The sequence below is a fragment of the Megalobrama amblycephala genome, linkage group LG4 (assembly GCF_018812025.1).
Source record: "Megalobrama amblycephala isolate DHTTF-2021 linkage group LG4, ASM1881202v1, whole genome shotgun sequence".
In the NCBI taxonomy this organism is placed as follows: Eukaryota; Metazoa; Chordata; class Actinopteri; order Cypriniformes; family Xenocyprididae; genus Megalobrama; species Megalobrama amblycephala.
This window is the reverse complement of record NC_063047.1, coordinates 4,984,423-5,004,358: the sequence shown is the minus strand read 5'-3', so window position 1 is coordinate 5,004,358 and position 19,936 is coordinate 4,984,423. Positions and strand designations below refer to the sequence as shown.

Genomic DNA, 19,936 nt, shown 5'->3' with positions numbered 1-19,936 from the left:
AGTATAGCATGTGATTAGGTCTATTGTTGTGAGTCATTCTCCAGCTCAGAAATACTTTCTCTTTGTCTCGCAGTGCAGTATGACTCACGGTTCTTAATCGGGTATAGAGGAGAGCCTCAGTTTGACAATCTGTTTAACTGTAGCTGTATCTCATGTAGTTGGTAATAGGCATTTACTGTCATTCAGTGGGACTGCTGTCATTCGTTTCTGAATTGTCCTGTGTCTGCGTCAGATTATTTTACTGGTTGCTGTCAGGATCCAGACCACAGCAGACATTCAAACACAATTTCTGTGAATGTGTTTGAATGAATCATTAGGGTGAATGATTTAATGACTCACTACATGCAGTCATATACAAAATATGTACTACATTTGATAAAGAACTTAATTTGTGACCATTAAACATGTTCTATAGACAAAGTATGCATGTGTGTAGTAATGAATGCACTCTGGACGTACTACATATGTTGGCATTGTCATGTGACCACTTCACTTCCACCTCCTCTCTTGTGTGTACTTATGAGTTAATGTCTGTATATGAAATTGAATACTCCATTGAGTAGGTACTTGTTTTAAATAATTAATTACTTTGCAACCGATAAAAAAATATGTTCTATGTAGTATCAATGTGTGTAGTATCATGAATGTAATCCAGATATACTACCATATATCTGCCATGTCGTCATTATCATACTGTACCAGTGTCAGTTGCGTGGCTTTACTTTCATTAACAAATCCTCTCCTGTGACCTCATGGGATAATAAATTTGTGTCCATTGTATGCACACTTCAGAATCTCGCCGGAAATAGTAGGTCGTCTGGGTATTTTTTTGCCTACTCTTTTATGAGTACTGTGAATTCGGATGTACTTCTTTTGTCGCATACTGTTTTTCGCCTACTCTATAGTAGGGAAATATGCTATTTCGGATGCAGCCGATAAGTTGTTATCCTGTAAATGCAGCCATTAGTAGGAAAATCCATATACTTTGTGCAACACATCAGTTATTGAATATCTTTTTTATTTTATTTTTTTTTTGCCCTTACTCTCTCTCTTAAGATTGACTTTAAAATGGACATGACAGAAAATTAAAAATAAAAGCTGAAATGTAGAACCTTTATATATATATATATATATATATATATATATATATATATATATATATATATATATATATATATATATATACAGTCCAAAAGTTTGGAACCACTAAGATTTTTAATGTTTTTAAAAGAAGTTTCGTCTGCTCACCAAGGCTACATTTATTTAATTAAAAAATACAGTAAAAAACAGTAATATTGTGAAATATTATTACAATTTAAAATAACTGTTTTCTATTTGAATATATTTCACAAAGTAATTTATTCCTGTGATGGCAAAGCTGAATATTCAGCATCGTTACTCCAGTCTTCAGTGTCACATGATCCTTCAGAAATCATTCTAATATGCTGATCTGCTGCTCAAGAAACATTTAATGTGTACAATTGTACAAAATATTTGTGTACAATATTTTTTTTCAGGATTATTTGATGAATAGAAAGTTCAAAAGAACAGTGTTTATCTGAAATCTAATCTTTTGTAACATTATAAATGTCTTTACTGCCACTTTTGATTGATTTAATGCATCCTTGCTGAATAAAAGTATTCATTTCTTTAATTTCTTTTCAAAAAAATAAAACTAAAAATTCTTACTGACCCCAAACTTTTGAACGGTAGTGTATAATGCTACAGAAGCTTTGTATTTCAGATAAATGCTGTTCTTTTGAACTTTCTATTCATCAAGGAATCCTGAAAAAAAAAGTACACAACTGTTTTCAACATTGAAAATAATCATAAATGTTTATTGAGCAGCAAATCAGCATATTAGAATGATTTCTGAAGGATCATGTGACACTGAAGACTGGAGTAACGATGCTGAAAATTCAGCTTTGCATCACAGGAATAAATTACTTTGTCAAATATATTTAAATAGTACACAGTTATTTTAAATTGTAATAATATTTCACAATATTACTGTTTTTTACTGTATTTTTAATTAAATAAATGTAGCCTTGGTGAGCAGACAAAACTTCTTTTAAAAACATTAAACATCTTAGTGGTTCCAAACTTTTGGACTGTACTGTATATTTACAAAACCCAAAGTTTTCTGAAAAAAAGACTAATCTTTTATATCATCAAAATTTTACATTCACAAGAAAAGAAAAACTAAAGAAAACGGTAACACTGATCTTAAGATGTACTTTGATACCCTCTCAATCATGAAAACAAACAACTTTTAACTTTTATTTAATTTTTTTATATATATATTTATATATTGTTTATAAAATCACATTTTCTGAACTGTTAAAGATTGCTCTGTAGTTTTTCATATATATATAAGTTGGAGCTAAATCTGCAGCACAGTGGCTTTCCAGGACCAAGTTTGGACACCTCTTATAATATAAGTATTTTATAAAAAAAAAAAAAAAAAAAAAAAAAAAAAATATATATATATATATATATATATATATATATATATATATATATATATTTATAAAGTTGCCTTTGGATGCTCTCTCTCATCATACATATTGATTTTTGCGTTCTCTGTATAGTATATGGAAATGTTTGGTTTTTGAATGCAGTTAGTCACTTGTTTTGTTTCATAATTAATTAGTGAGTTTGAACGAATCGTTTGAGTGGATGATTCAATATCACAAACTAAGTCACTACAACAGTGCAACCCGTAGAAAGATTCACTGAGAAATTCTCTCCATTAATGCACAGACTGACAGTCTGCCTGGAAGGCACAAACACACTGTATCAAATTTGAGGACCGGAAGTAACTGTTGTATAATTTTCCTTATATATATATATAGTCTCAATTTTAGAATATAAATCAACACATAAACTATATGCATTGAAATAAGAATACTTGCTCATTGTGCTCACTTTCTGAATTCATATTGATCATTATAAACATGCAGCAACTTTCACAAATCTTAATTTTATGCTGTTTTTATTCTTCTCTAATTACAGTTCTATTTGCAACATCTTTCAGAGAGCTGCAGCACTGAATGACAGTCCTTTTAGAGTCTATCTCGCATTTATTTAGGGATCTCACATGCATTACCTCATTGTGCAAATGATGCAGATGGATCTGTGTTTGAATGGCTATGTAGTGCCATACACAGCACAGAATAACCCACCATCCCATATACCGTTGCATAGCAACAAGAAACATCTCATGTTCTGATAGCCTGTTCTTATTCCAGTTGCAGAGAGAGAAGAGAGAGAGGTGGGGCAAGTGATATTTCAACATACAAAAGACACAACTTGGTTATATAAGCTGCACACTCTGTTGTGTGGTGTTTTATGTGTTCAAATGTATAAATATATGTGTTATTAATAATATTACATTCATATTATTGTGACTGTGTTTACAGCTTATCCTCATGAGATAATGCTTGGCTTTGCAGGACTCAGCCCTGTTATGTCTTAATTAGCATAATTAGAAAGGCGCTCATGAATAGGTTAGCAAGTCCTTCAGTACCAAACCCAGAGGTGCCTAAAATATAGGACACACACATGCTCTTAGTGAATTAAACACACATGCTGACATACCTACAAGCATAGAGTTGAATGAACTGACATGATTTTCATTCGTTTGACATATATGAAATGAAGTTTTGGGAAATCAAGCGATGTTTGGTCACTGGGAGATCCCAGTTGTGCTTCACGCTGCAGAAAGACGGAGCCGAACAAACCTCACGACCCATCTTGCTAAATCTCAGTTGACCTGATTCATCTAAAGCACAGCCTCAAACTCTATCTGTTTCTCTTTCTCTCTCTCTCTATGTTGTTTAATTCTCTTTCTCTTTATCCCTCTGCCACTCTATCTTTCTAATGAGGTCAGAGATTGAGTTTGTATCAAAGTCACAGCTATCCAGTGAGTGAATCATGCAGCGCATGTCTCCAGGCATATAGTATTAATGAAAACAGCATCAATGTCACTACCTGTATACAGAATTCAGAATGGGATGCTCTAATGAACTTGTGTATAGAGAGAAAGAGAGAGAGAGGGATTGTATCTGTGCGTCCTGGTTTCAGATGGCTATTTTAGGTCGGTGATTGATTAAAATAGTTCTTAGCTAAAGTTTGAGGGCAGAACTTTTTTTGGGGGGGATATCTGGGTTATTTCATGTAACTTTGTCTAAACTGACTGTGCTTAGGGAATAACGCCGCCCAGTACACACAGCGGAATGTATGTCCTTTTTCCTCATCACTTCCTCCTCTCATCTGTTCATCATCAGTTTTAATTCTTTGTGTAGTTTTATCCACTGTCAGATATCTGTGCTAGAGCTAGATTAGTGTTCTGGTGAGTGATAGCACAATCTAAAGATTATGTAATGTAGCCTACACACATTTGTTTTTTTCTATTACAATGTGGACTATTGTTTTTTGTTCTGAACTAATGATATTTTCTATCTCATAATCTTACTCCTAAACCTCACAGAAAACTTTCTGCATTTTTAGTATTTTCACTAAAACATTATTTAGTATGTTAATAGTAGAGCTGTTTTCCTTGTGCGGAGCATTGGCTGTATTGTGCTCCCCATAATGTAGGTGATTTCAGGGTTTACTATCCTTGTGGGGACATTTGGTTTTCACAACGTAGGCAAAACTTGCCCCCCGCACACTTGCGCAGCCATCTGTAGCATCTTGTAAGGGCTATATCATTTGACACTGTCTACACAATGCATTCTGGGAAGGAGCCTGAGATAGAGAAATAACCTATTTGTCATCCTCTCGCTCTTCCCATTCTTTCTCCTTCTATTTTCCTTTCAGTTCTTTTGCCAATTTTGTCACATCCTTCTTGTTCCTTCTTTATTTATTCAGTCCTCTCTCCTATCCTTTGGATTCCTAGCCATCATAACATAGATACTTGCATTATCCACTAAGACACTTAATAATAGCTGTAACACCTTCACAACAAACTATACATTGCACAAAGACAAAGATCAAAATGTGTGAATAAACATATATCATAGGCAGAATTACCTTGCAGTTGTTTATGTTTGTATGTGTCTGAGGAACTCTACTGCTAGCTGTTTTTAGCATTGAGGGTAGCCTGGATTCTTTAGTAATATAAGTCAATCTACTTCAAAAGTCATCACCTAAATTACAGTGCAGTCTCTTTGGTTTCTTCCTTATCCCTTTTTTGTTCCCTCTTCCTCTATATCTCCTATCTATTCTATGTCCTATTTTTATGCCAACAATTCTTGTGGTCTAAACTGGAACAGCTAGGTGACCTTCAAAAGCTTGTTTCTGGAGGATAGGTAGAACTTGGTGGTGTGAGAATGAGAAAGAGAGAGAGAACAGAAATAGTTTGCTTGTCCCAGTGAGATGACTTGAGGAGGTTGTGAGAGGAATATAAATATCTTTTAGTAGGTCGGAGAGAGAGAGAGAGAGAGAGAGTGTGGAAGAGAGAAAGATACAGGGGATAAGAAAGAGAGAAAGGGAAAAGGAGAGATATGAGAGTTTATTTGCATTTAATCATAGATGAGTTTCTCTTGGGTGCAATTGTGACTTTAGCATCAGGGTACATCATCACTCAATGGTATCAAGAAGCAAGAGCTCATAAACTACACAGTCATCTACTTGATCTACGCAGCATCAGTGTTGTGTGTGTCGACCACAGCCAAAGACTTGAAAGTCTCCATCTATCTTTGCACAGTCTCTCTGGTGGTCAGCCAACAGATTTGGAGATCCAAAACTAGACACATGCAATGAGCCCGAGGAAAAATAATGTCTTCTGCACATGAAACACAAACAAATACACACAGACTGAGCTTTGCAACAATATAAATTAATATAGTTTTTAATATACTATATATATATATATATATATATATATATATATATATATATATATATATATATACCAGGGGCGTTTCCTCTGAGTAGGCAAGGGAGGCAGTGCCTCCTCAAAAAATAGGATGAGAAAATAATCCATATTACATATAAAACAACGCAAATATTACAAATTATGACATTAAAAAGAGCGCAAGTCACGCTTATTTCTAAAGGAACACTGCCCAACAGCGACACCTGCAGGTAAAGTTACAGCAGGAGGCATGCAGGAGTCATGCCTCCCTTTTCACTCATAGAAAACCATAGAAAATCATCAGACCCCCAGCGTGCGGTGGGTTTTGTGGGCGGTAATTGAGAATGAATGGGGGAAAGTCACGTGAGAGGAGGCAATGTCTCCATCGCGCTATGATTGGATGTAATTGGTTATGATTGGATATGATTGGTTTGTGCGATAAATCCCGCCTCTCAGTTTGAATGAACAAATGATGGCGTCAATCGGAAGACTAATTGAAAAGTAAGTAAACAGATAACAGTTAGATATCACCGCTTTATGTCACGTCAAAATCAAACTTGAAGTGGACTGAAAGCATGATGACTGTGGGGTTTTTTTAGTGCAATCAACTTGGTAAAATTAAAAATACAATTCGTGTGTGTGACAGATGGTGTTAAAAGGTTAGTTCACTTTTAAATAAACTTTTGCTGATAATTTACTCACCCCTATGTCATCCAAGATGTCCATGTCTTTCTTTCTTCAGTTGAAAAGAAATGAAGGTTTTTGATGTAAACATTCTAGGATTTTTCTCCATATCATTCATTTCAATGGGCACCAAACGGTTGAAGGTCCAAATGGCAGCTTCAGTGCAGCTTCAAAGGGCTTTAAACAACACCAGACGACACCAGACGATGAATAAGGGTCTTATCTAGCGAAACGATCGGTCATTTAAATTTTTTTTTTAAAAAAAGTTTAAGTTTTATAAGCACAAATGCTGGCTTTACTCTTTTCTCCGATGCGCGTTCGTGACGTCATGTAATACGCAATTACGTTGAAAAGGTCATGGTTGACGTAGGCGTAGCAACCACAGTTTCATTCGCTCAGGATTGTGTATAGGAAATCTATGAAAAATCACATATTTCTGTCCTGACAAAAATTTTCTTTTAGGCTTTCTAATATTAAAACACCCAGGATATGCACACCTTTCAAGCGTGAGTTTAAAATATTCTAACTGACCGCCAGAGTGAGTTTTTTTTAAGGCGACCCTTATTTTAGAACGTTTGCCCTTATTGTTTCCATGGCGACGCGTGCGTGTCACGAGCGCTGAATGTAGCCACAATAACACTGTATGAGAGATGGATCACTATTATTTTGTTTTTCCTTTTTTATTTAAAATATTCGCAAACTTGCTTACATGTCTTCAACTATATGATATTCCGATTCTCAAATATGTGTGAGTGAGTGTGTTTTGTCGTTTAAAAACCTTTATAAATTATCTTTATCTTGATCTATAATGCGAGATGGGCGGCGCCATCTTAGTTTGCACTGCAGTTCACAGAGTTCTGTCAGTCTGATTTACAGCAGGTGAATACATCAGTTTCTCCTGAAATATATGCACGTAAGTGGCTGGTGAACTGGAAGAATAAGAGAGTAAACTTTATAGTTACTTAGACCCATTATGTGTGTCTGATATGAATAAATGTCGGCAAATTATATTTGAATTCACTGTTTATTGATGCTTCCACTGACGTCTGACATCAGTGTGTATTTTATAAACTCCAAATGTATTGTTTAATGGTGCTTATGCGTATTTAAATGTCTGAAACTTTAAAAGAAACATTATGTGGATTAAAACACTGCATAGCTGTGATGACAAGAGAGCGCGAAAGCACAGTTTGAATCTAGCAGTTATGTGACGTCGCTGAACATTCTAAATCCCATATGGAACCGTACACCCAGGGGCACAGAAATAAAAATCCCATATGTGGGAACGTACCGCTCAAAGGGTTAAACAATAAACTGACACAAAGACATTTGAATATGTGTATACGATCCTCCTTGTAATGTAAACACTGACTCGATACTTCCGCCTACGTCAACCGTGACCTTTTCAACGTAATTGCGTATTACCTGACGTCACGAAAAGAGCAAGGCCAGCATTTGTGCTTATAAAACTTAAACTTTTTTTTTTTTTTAAGGAGTATCGTTTCGCTAGATAAGACCCTTATTCATCGTCTGGTGTCGTTTAAAGCCCTCTGAAGCTGCACTGAAGCTGCCATTTGGACCTTCAACCATTTGGTGCCCATTGAAATGAATGATATGGAGAAAAATCCTAGAATGTTTACATCAAAAACCTTCATTTCTTTTCAACTGAAGAAAGAAAGACATCTTGGATGACATAGGGGTGAGTAAATTATCAGCAAAAGTTGAGTAATCCTTTAATGGAGCATGACTGATGATCCAAAATATCCTAGGTTGACAGTTAAAAAAGAAAAACATCAATACACAAATAAAATATTTTGTCTAAATTGTTATTGCCTTTAGTTATTATTTTGGAATGAATGTAGAAGTGCTTAAAACACTAACTTGATTTGACTTGGTTTTGATAAGAACATTTATTACAATACTGTAAAATCACAAAATAGAATTGTATTTGGTTTCTTTTTTTTTTTTTGATGTAATGTAAAGTAATGTTCATTTAACAAGATGTGTCAACGTTAAGAGTAATGCATGAATTTACATTGATTCATAAATAAATAAAAAATGTGCCTCCTCATTTCAGAACACCACTGATATATATATATAAAATATATATACTTATTTCACACAACCATTTTAAGAAAGTCTCTTCTGCTCACCAAGGCTACATTTATTTGATCCAAAATATAGCAAAAACAGTAATATTGTAAAAATATTTCACAATATTACTATTTAAAATAACTGTTTTATATTTGAATATATTTTAAAATGCAGTTTATTCCTGTGACCAAAGCTGAATTTTCACCATCATTACTCCAGTCTTCAGTGTCACATGATCTTTCAGAAATCATTCTAATATGATGATTTGCTGCTCAAGACACATTTATTATTATTGTCAATGCTGAAAACAGTAATTTTTTTTGTACATATTTTTCAGGATTTTTTTGATGAATTGAAAGTTCAAAAGAACAGGATTTATCTGAAATAGAATGCTTTTGTAACATTGACTTTACTGTCATCTGTTTTACTGTTTACTTTCGATCAATTTAATACATCCTTGCTGAATAAACGTATTAATTTCTTTAAAAAAAATATCTAAATAAATAAATAAAATAAAATCTTACAGACTCCAAACTTTTGAACGGTAGTGTATATTGTTAAATAAAAGCATGTGACACTGAAGACTGGAGTAATGATGCTGAAAATTCAGCTTTGCCATCAAAGAAATAATTGCATTTTAAAATATATTCAAACTGAAAACAGTTATTTTAAATTATAAACATATTTCACAATATAACTTGTATTTTGGATCAAATAAATGCAGCCTTGGTGAGCAGAAGAAACTTATTTTAAAAACATTAAAAAAATATTACAGATCTAAAACTTTTGAATGGTACACACACACACACACACACACACACACTTTGACAACCTCACAACCTGTCCCTGTACCTTAACCTCTCCACACCCACAGTGCCATGTGTTTGAGGAAGAGCTGGAGAGTAGGACTGATTTAATGGAAGTACAGAGAAACTGTAGACAGACAGACATTAAAAGAGAAAACTAAATAAGAGTGAGAGACAGAGTGAGAGACTGAATGTGCTGTAGTGAGCAGAAAGCAGTTCTATGTAAGCAGAGCTTCAGCCAGTCTGTCCCAGCTACAGAGGGCCCCATGTGCACAGACACACAGTGCTGCCCACTCAGCTCTTTTCCTTTGTCTCTCAAACTATTGTGTGTTCTTTCAAAAGAGGGGACCAGGTAGGGATGGGGACCATTATAGGTGGAGGTTTAAAGAGAAAAAGAGTGAGTCAGACAGACATTAGTAAGAGAGAGACATTTTTGCACTGCATAAACCAAAATATTCAGCTCATGAGTCAGGAAGAAAGCTGATCTGTAGGCTAATCTATGATCAGAAATCAGTTTTCATGATCTGGTTTATTTTGTTCTGTTTGTATCAGTATCAAAGGAATACTTGGGCGTAAGGCTTGTGCTTGTATTGTGTGTCTTTATGAGACCAGTGTGAGAGTGTGTGGATTTAGAAGTTCATGTCTTTTCAGACTGAGCAATAGTCTTGTTCCCACTTCTGCAACACTTCTACAGAACTCAGATAATGAGCAATGGCTAAAAAGATCAGTACATGTAAATTTATAAGTGAATAACGTGAGACCCAAAGGAGCAAGATAATGGCATGAACAGGCTGCATTTAGCAAATAATATGTTTGAATACCTATCTGCTGTTATGTAAATGTCATTTGACAAAGTCCATTATATGCTCCATTGGCAAGAATATTTATATATGTGGGAACATAGACTAATGTTCAGTAATTTCCATGCGGACCAGTTTAGACCTGTGTTTGCACATGTTTTTAAGATCCTCTTTATCATCTGCAATATGTTTCATTCATATCTAGGTGTAACCACTCACCATCAGATCTGGCATGTTGGATGCATTGTTTATGTGCTGTGTTTGCGATTACCGACCAGCATGTGGGGCACGTGCCCAGAGGCCCCGAGCAGTCTGACCCCCCACCCCCAAATGGATCGAAGTCCCCATCCCCCAGTGCCAATCACCCATCTGGAAAAACACAAGAGCCCCTGATTCTTGTATCTATGCAAGCCTACACTTAGAAAAATGATTTTATGATATTGTTCAGTTTATATATATATATATATATATATATATATATATATATATATATATAAAAATCATTTTCATAAATCAAGATAATAAAATTGGGAGACTTGTTAATGTTCTTTTATGTCTGTATTTAAGAGTTTCTGGTATGTTAGTGTTTTTGGGGGGTTACCATTGAGGTGAAGTGTAGAGCATGTGCTTGGGTTGAGGACCTAACAAGAATGAAAGTTGATTTAATAATAAAAACAACTACTTTGGTCATGCCATGGATGTAACAAAACCATCTTACAATAAAAGTCTTTACAGAGTAAATTGTTCTTGAATGCATTCACTAAATAACCTAACTGGACTACTTCTTTTAGGTTTTGTTTGATATTAATTTTAGGATAACTGAACAATAGTTTTGGACAAATTAAGACTGTTAACCTGAATGTTAATGAATTAACCTTATGTAATTAACTTAAGTTTACTGAATGTTAATTAAATGCTAATAACCCAGTTATGTGGAACCTGTTGGCATAAAAATGTTAAGTAAATACAACGTATCATTTTTTTGAGTGTATGTAACTGAGGGCCACAACTTCATTTATTTCATTAAACTAATCAGTCAGAGACATCCCTTCCCAAAAATAAAACATAAGAGTGGATACACTGAAATAGTGTTTATTTATCAGTCCTGCAGGCAAAAAACTGGAGGCCCCATCACCCTTTGTTGTTGAAGTCCGCATGAAATGGAAATTACGATTATCTTCCCTTTCCTTATTGTGATGTATATCTGAGTGAAATAGCTTCACGAATGAAAAAAATAACTGTAGGGCGGAATTTTGTCTGTTAGGAATTGATTGGATAGTGGGATCATTGTTGTTTGCTTATTGTGATGTCATGCGAGTGATAGGATTATTGTCCCGCCCTCGCACCGGTGCACACGTCATCAGAAAAGAGATACAGTTGCAAGAGGTTAGGGAATGTTAATATTTTTTAATGAAGATTATGACGGCACATGAATTAAAAAAAAAAAAAAAAAAAGATGTTTATGGATAAATCACGTAGGCTATATTAAAACCCAGCAATTCTCCATAAAAATTAAGAATTGTCCATTTTGATTTTGTGGTCATTTTAACATTGTTAAGAAGTAAAGCCTAATGCCATGTCCAACCAGACCTGACGTGATAAGATGCAGCGACAAGCAATTTGCCTGTCCACACCAGATGGACATATGTCTGATTGCAGAGCTGAAGCCATTATGTGACAGCAGTTTCAGGACAGCCGCACAATGTTGTTGTTTTTTTTTTCAAAAGTTACATGTACAGGCCTTGTGACAATTTGTCCCAGGCCCTGTAAATTGTAGCAGTAACCATACAAAGGGCCCAGTGGCCATCAGGTCCAGCCTTGTTTGGGAAACTGTGGACCAATGTTTAAAGGGTTAGTTCACCCAAAAATGAAAATTCTGTCATTTATTACTCCACACCCGTAAGACCTTCGTTAATCTTCGGAACACAAATTAAGATATTTTAGTTGGAATCCGATGGCTCAGTGAGGCCTCCATAGGGAGCAATGAAATTTCCTTTTTGGTGCGCCAAAAAAACAAAATAACGACTTATTTAGTGATGGCTGATTTCAAAACACTTCTTCAGGAAGCTTCGGAGCATGAATGAATCAGTGTATCGAATCATGATTCGGATTGTGTGTCAAACCTCCAAACTGCTGAAATCACGTTACTTTGGCGCTCCGAACAGCAGATTCGACACGCTGATTCATTATGCTCCGAAGCTTCCTGAAGCAGTGTTTTGAAATCTGCCATCACTATATAAGTCGTTATTTAGTTTTTTTGGCACTCCAAAAATATTCTGGTCGCTTTATAATATTAATATTGAACCACTGTACTCACATGAACTGATTTAAATATGTTTTTAGTACATTAATGGATCTTGAGAGAGGAAATGTCATTGCTCCCTATGCCGGCCTCACGGAGCCATCGGATTTCAACTAAAATATCTTAATTTGTGTTCTGAAGATGAACAAAGGTCTTACGGGTGTGGAACGGAGTAAAAAACGACAGAATTTTCATTTTTGGGTGAACTAACCCTTTAAGCATACAGCATATGACCGATTAGACTATTAAATAGTATAATATTAACAGCCCAAATTACAGCCTGTCACACATGGTAGCTTACAACTTTGCTTATCTCACTCTCTTTCTATAGGCCTATCTAATTTGCATGATGGTGGCAAATATCCATCGGCAGCAGACAGGCAAGTAACGTACTGTAGGCTGTCTTGATGATCAAGACACTGGCACAATTGTTGTTTAAAAACACCCACAGGCTTTACGAACACTGTATTTACGACATAGAAAAAGAAGAGCAAAATTAATTCGCTTCTTGTTGTGCGTCCGTGGGCGCGAAATGCGTTAAACATACTAATCAGATGTGTCCCCCTCGCGCTGCTGTCTCTCGTGTGTAGGCGCTCGCTCGCGCTGTATGTATGGGCGCGATGATGCGACTGGGCCCCCGCAACCCCCCCTCGATCATTCATTCTTTCGTCTATCAGTCGGACTAAAGAAAGACGAGAGCGACACGCCGAAGGTCGCGTGGACACCAAGGCTGTATGACAATTACGGAGGAAATCAAAAAAAAAAAATCGAGGAGAACTGAAATAACGGTTTGAAATCGGCGTGGTTACCTGAGCTCACCGTCACGCGAGGGATTCGCTTTATGTTTCATAACCGCCCGCGCTGCACGGGCTGAAAAAAATACCCACACTCACACAAGGATGCGGATTTAAATGAAAACTATCGAGTTGTCTGGCTTTTTAAACGGGAGGAAAACAGAAACACCTATGTGATCTGGACGAAACCATTCCGCTTTGTCTTCGCCCAAGAGAAACGTTGAGATTCGTCGGATTTGAAAATACAGCCACGCCATCGGTAAGTCTGCGTATCTGTAACGGTCTGTTTGTTGGAGAGGTTAAGCTTTAGTCATCACGAATTAAAAAAAGGCCACCACATGTTATACGGTTGTCAAAATTGTGAGGTAATGTAACGCTCAGTTATCTCACACTGGTCCCGTGTGTGTATGTGTGTGTGTGAGTGACCATGCTGCTCGCCTTTTGTTTCGGCGTGTGTCTGCGCGTCCACCGCGCACATTCACTCCTACCCAGACTATCATGTGAGCTTTCCACCCAAACATTACGGTTCAACACACTAATGTGAGGGATATCTGTGCGAGCGGATGCTAACTGGCGTTTTAAATGCAATGCAATGTGATGTAGCTCGCATCTTGGGCTTCTTGGACACTATCTGCTGTGTTATTTTGATTTGTCATAGGCGGTGGAGGGGGATGCATGGCCTCGCTAGCTGTTGCGCTGTCTGAATCCAACACTAGAAAAAGAATCACCGCGATATTACCAAATTATCATGGAAGGAGAGGACAGGTAGCTACTAAACCTAATGCACTTAAGTGTTCTGCACAACAACCTTTAACGCCAGTGTTTTGGACGTATGTCTTTGTAGATTAGAGTGCTTAATGATTGAATTAAATCGGACATGGCAATGCCTGCTATTGCATGTTGTATAAATGGAGTGATGACATTAACGCAGCATGCGGCGGAGGATGGAGGGGGATTACAGCCGGATCTGCGGTCAGCGCTCGTGCTGCTGTTGACCGTCAGTGTCTCATTCAGTTGGACAGGCTCTCATCTCGTATAGATGGGGATTTCGAGTCGCAACATATTATCCCTGTTGGTTTGAGCACATTTGATTTATTTTTTGTCCCTGTACTGGACTTTGAGTCATTTCTCAGGTAACATGACAAAATATTCCTCCAATTGTACTGTAGCTAGTGCAGCTGAAGTTCTCTATCTGTTCTTTCTTCCATGCTAAACTGGTTGAGTACGAAATGTACTGTCTGTATGTTCTGTCTAAACAGTAAATTTGGGAAATGTTGAGATATGATTCTTATGTAATCGTTCTCAGCAGTCCTTTCATTTTTGTTAAAAGGGAAGGATTACTTTTGTGTTTGTCTGGAAATATTGGTTTAAAGCGCATTTGTCTTCATATGATGTTCAAGGATAGGTCTTCAAATGGTCCTTAACTTGCATCTCTCACTCTCTCTCTCTCTCTCTCTCTCTCTTTCTCACATGCTGACCTATTTCAGCATCTCATTAATTATTAGCTTATCATTAGCAATACCCACAATGCATTTGTTCCTGTTGGGTGTTATTGAAATTACTAGGGCTGCATATGCTAAATATGAAATGCGAAAAAAAAACTTTAAGAAATAGTTCAACCAAAATAAAAAAAAAATGTGTCAATTTACTCACCCTCATGTAGTTCCAAACCTGTTACTTTCTTCTGCGCAACTCAAAAGAAGATATTTAAAATGGGAACAAAGTTTTGGTTGCCAAAATATCTTCTCTTATGCTCCATAGAAGAAAGTAATACAGGTTTGGAACATCATGACGGTGAGTAAATGATTTTTATTTTTATAAAAATTTGTTATAAATTTTATTTTTGTGTGAACTCTCTTTAACATTTCATATTATTTCTCTGAATATATCAAGGGTAATAGAAAAAATAAATAAAAGCACACGGAAACCGGAGCTCTCGGGTTGAACAGAGTGTGCAAAAACTACAAACTAGCAAGGTTGCTCATAATCTGCTGCCAACAGGAAGTTCTTTAAAAGAGCAGAACTCAGACATGTTTCATTTGAGCCAAACGTGAAAATGGGGAACAGAACTTTATGGATTCCATTTGTATCTGGACTGATCTCTTTTGGCCCACTTTTCATTCTCCTGGTTATTTTTATTAACCTAGTCAATTTTAATATTGTAAAATTGTAATAGAATGCTAAGTTATTATTATAATCAATTATATTAATGGTAATAATATTAAATATTAGAAATATGTTTTACATTAAAAATGCTTGTTTAGCATTTATTTTGGTGTAGGACTGAAGAAAGATCAATATTTTTAATGTGCTTCTCATTCCAAATCTGGACTCTGGAGACATGCTGTCAGCTCCTCCTGTTCTCACTATTTTACCTTATATTTTTATATCGAAACAGTAAAAAATCGGAATTGCGCATATGGGTCATTCCTGTTATGCAATATCTTTTGAACTTTTTTGATTTATTTGCGCTGACTCAGAAATTGCTGAGATCTTGAACTCCATTGATTGGCGTGGATGGATGGACAGATTGAAAGAAAGACAAATGCATAGTTGGATTCATACTAGCTGACAGATGGACAGAAAGATCTGCTCAGATGTACTGATGAATCATTGGCTGGAAGTGGCTGTGTTTGCTGTGTTGATGAATGGATGAAGAGATAAATGGATGGATGCATCAGTGTAGAGGCAGAGATGAGAGGAATGCGACATTGGCCCCCTAGAGTGCTGACGGTCTAAATCCCCCCCATATAGTGAGACCACTATTGTCCCGACGCACAGGACTCTGTGTTTCTGTAATCCAAGTCATCATTACCACTGCCGGTGCTTTTGTTTCCACTAACGCCCCTACATTCCTACCCACCACCACACTAGGGCACGGAGAGCTGAGATGGGCATGGAGATAATATGATCTGTATCAGCATTTAGGGTTAGTGTGACTAAAGCTTTAGGTCAGCTGGATGCTCAGCCAACACGCAGCCATCTAGAATCAGGTCCAGAATCTCAGCTAGCCTTCAGAGTTTAAAGTTGGAAATGAACTGTTTGTTGTTTTTGATATGGTGTTGGGTACCCTCTGTCAGAGCAGGGTAAAAGGGAGGTTTTTAGCCAGTGTAAAATCGGCTGGACAGCTGCCCACACATCTTTTCGTGTCTTTGTTTGCTTGGAGGAAATGTCTTTAAGTGATACCTGCCACAAAAACTAATGTCTATGTCAGGGATATTTGAGTCACTCTAATCTACTTTATCTTGCAAATATTTTAACTCTCTTAGCAGTTTTGCAAGGATAAATTTTGCCATGTTTGATAAGTGCAGTAAATATGATAGTTGGGTCTCCCTATGCAGTGCAAATAACTGGGTGGATCTGACATGTTGACAGTGACATGCCTATTAGAAATGTACATGTTCACTAATAGCAACAAGGTAGCAAATGAACAGCCGATTGCACATTTGTTTTTGCAGTGTCATTTAATTTTGATGTGGCTGATTTCCTTTTACACATCTCATATTGATATTGCTTGGCAGAAATGAAACACACTTGTATATCAAAGATGTTTGTATCTGGAAAAGAAAAAACTGTTGTGAGTGCTTCTTCATAGCATGTGAGGTTTTTCACTTTTTCGTTTTAGAGGTCTGAGAGATTGTAGAAATTTTTGGCTTACATATTTTTGCATCAAAAGTCAAGCCAATTGTATGTGCAGCAAAGCAGCATTTAATAGACAGAGCCGTAGTTCACTGTCAAGCTACGCAATATCGCGTTCATTATCGCAGATGAATCGCCTTCGATAATGAACGTGATATTGCGTAGCTTGACAGTGAACTACGGCTCTGTTTATTAAATGCCGCTCCATTTGAAAGCAGGTGATGGCGATTTAGCAGTAATCAGGGAACCGGCTTTACTGGCGAAATGCGCGTGACAATCGCATGCGATATATCGCCCAGCCCTATTTGAGGCGTTAGTGTTTTCCTGACAACTACAGACAGTTTGGAAGAACAAGTACAAATGCTCTCGATTTCAAAGCCTCAAGCCACTGTTCCAGTGCAAATATAAATGTCTTTGTTCATACAGACATGTCGGAGATGTATATGACTGCTAAAATCTCCATAGTGCCTTTTGTGCATTTGCAGTTTTTTTTTTTGTTTTTTTTTAACTTTGCACTTTTTTAGAAAATATTTACCATTTATTATTTTTTTATTTAGTATATTACATTTTTTTGATTCTTCATTTCCATGATCTAAAGAATTAAATGGTTGTTGTAATTTGAAAGTGTGTAGGCCTACTTGCATTATTATGCTGTTATATTTTGATTATATATTCAGTGGCATAAAATGGTCTTAAAATGACAATAATATCGTTTATCCCAATTATTTCTGAAACAATATATCGCACAACAAAAAGTAGTTATTGTGACAGGTCTACATACACCGCTGGTCCCCCCTCCTTGTCAAGTCACCATTATGCGCGGACATGCTTCTACAGCAGCCCTAAATGGACAAACACTCTACAGAGCGCGTTTAGTCACCATGTTGTTGTTCTTTTAAATCGTTAGTGTTTTTAGAGGCAGTTTGCATAGTCACTACGTCGAAAACGCACAAAGTAGTAGTAGTAGTTGTCGTCTGGTTTATTAGAAGCAGAGACTGTTCTTTGTTAGAAGTTAGAAGAAACCTCATTGCTTCACACAGGCTACTCTCTGCTGTCTCAGACGATGACATCTTTGTCTTGAGACGGCTAGACGGCCACCGTAGCTTCTCCGAAAGGGAGGGGTGTGAGGGCTGTGCGCCGTTAGTTCACCGCTCACCTCACCGCTAGATGCCACTAAAATTTACACATTGCAGCTTTAAGTGAGTGTATTGTATGTATGCAGAGAGATGTTGGTTACATTGTTTGATGTAGGGATGCACGATACTGGAAAAAACTGACATTGTGATATTTAGTTTTCCTGCCATATATATTGTGGTATCACCAAAAAAAAAAAAAATTCACCAGATGAAAATTCACATTGAATGGCTCTATTTGGAAAGAAGAATGAATCATTCGAGGAATCATTAGGGTGATTTTGTAGGTAAGTGAATACGCATAGGAAATAATGAACAAATTACAAGCATAGCTAAATATAATGGAACGGATAGGCTACAAATGAAATAAATAGTGCTTTGTATTTTTCAGGTAAGTCTAACAGGTACAGAAATTGAATAATCAAATGTTAAATAGCACTGCATGGTCTTCACTGTGTAAATTAAATATAATTAATCTGTGTTAAAGGTACAAAAGTGAATTTTCTCTTTGTCTTTTGTTGTTTGATTAACATTTACACAAACACTGAAAGCAGCAGGAATATGCTGTTCTGCGGATCCAAAATACTGTTACACATCCGGTTTTCTTTCTCAATTGTTTAGTTCACCTAAGCCACAATACTTCATGTTTTATGTGTATTTTGACAAAATATGTCCATTCAGGCACAAATAGATGTGGAAGAGAACGGCATTCGGTGTTCACGTGCATCTGTGTTCAGAATTGAGTTCTCTTTCGTGTCTTTGTACTCTCAAATTGTTTTAAGTCGCTTAACGTTTTAACTGACAGGACCTAAAACACCTTCAAATGATAAACTTTCTTTGTATGATGGTCAAACTTTGCAGTTAATCCAAGAATTGTGTGCTTTTTGAACTGTGGTGCCTGGTCCGTTCGGATGAGCGATACTTGATGCGCACGTCGCGATATCGATGCTAAAACAATATATTGTGCAGCCCTAGTTAGATGTATGTGGTAGTTTTCACACTTCGCCCAGAAGTGCCCCAGGATCACTCTAATTTGACAGTTGCATGATTCCAAATATATGTGGCAAAACATGTTATTATACAAAACAATATAGCATTGGGGCTATTGCTACATCGTCATCTGTAATCATTCATTGCTGTCGCACATTTAAACTTGTTTCTTCTTGTTGTTCAAATTGAAAATCCTGGAACAGTGTGAAAGCAAAAAGAACTGGGTTCTTTTTCACACACATTTACATGTGGTCGATGTACAGAGAATTATTTTTTTTTTTTTTCATTATGATCTTTTTTCCACAAAGAAATGAATAGTACTTAAATCATTTATACTCTCATGATAGAATCAGTGGCTTAGAAAATTCTGTTTTGCTGCCCCATACACCATGAAAGGCCTCTATCACAGCCACAGTATAAAGTCAGTATAAAGTCAAAAGACCACTGGGACATATAAGTGAAATGTAAACAAAAATGACTGAATACACCTTTTAACGGTTATTTTCCCCTTCAGCACTAAACTGGACCAGGCCAAGGTTTAGTGTTAATTAGAGGAATGGGTCTCTTGTGTACAGTTTGTTTTTAGTAAGCAAGAATAATTGAAATGTAGACAGTCTGACTTATGATTAGCTTGCTCATAAATACTGCTGTAAAGTCACACAGTAAGCAAAATAAATGTAATTTACTCAATGAATGCTAGTCATTAACATTGGCAGGCATTATTTTGATCTGTTACCATATGAACAGTAGCATTTACACATTGCAGATGCTACTTTTCTTCAAAGCAACTAGATACTTCTACATTATCACTAACAAAATTTTTTAAAAGAA

At 36.3% G+C, this 19,936-nt stretch overlaps 1 protein-coding gene across 7 annotated transcripts in view; it reads left to right on the top strand.

Annotated features, from left to right (window-relative positions):
• LOC125266359 (spectrin beta chain, non-erythrocytic 1) overlaps positions 1-19,936 on the top strand; it is a 100,773-nt gene that overhangs the window by 7,025 nt on the left and 73,812 nt on the right. Inside the window, exon 1 of one of the 7 annotated variants that reach the window (XM_048186917.1) lies at positions 13,052-13,602. The exons of 1 other annotated variant lie outside the window; for it this stretch is intronic. Coding sequence is in view for 5 of the 6 variants with exons in the window: in XM_048186915.1 (XP_048042872.1) it covers positions 14,092-14,108 (17 nt within the window). In the remaining variant the exon portion in view is untranslated. Of the gene's footprint in view, positions 1-13,051; positions 13,603-13,826; positions 13,844-13,977; positions 14,109-19,936 lie in introns of those variants that run through there. 5 more of the 7 variants (XM_048186916.1, XM_048186915.1, XM_048186919.1 and 2 more) reach the window with 5 other exon arrangements.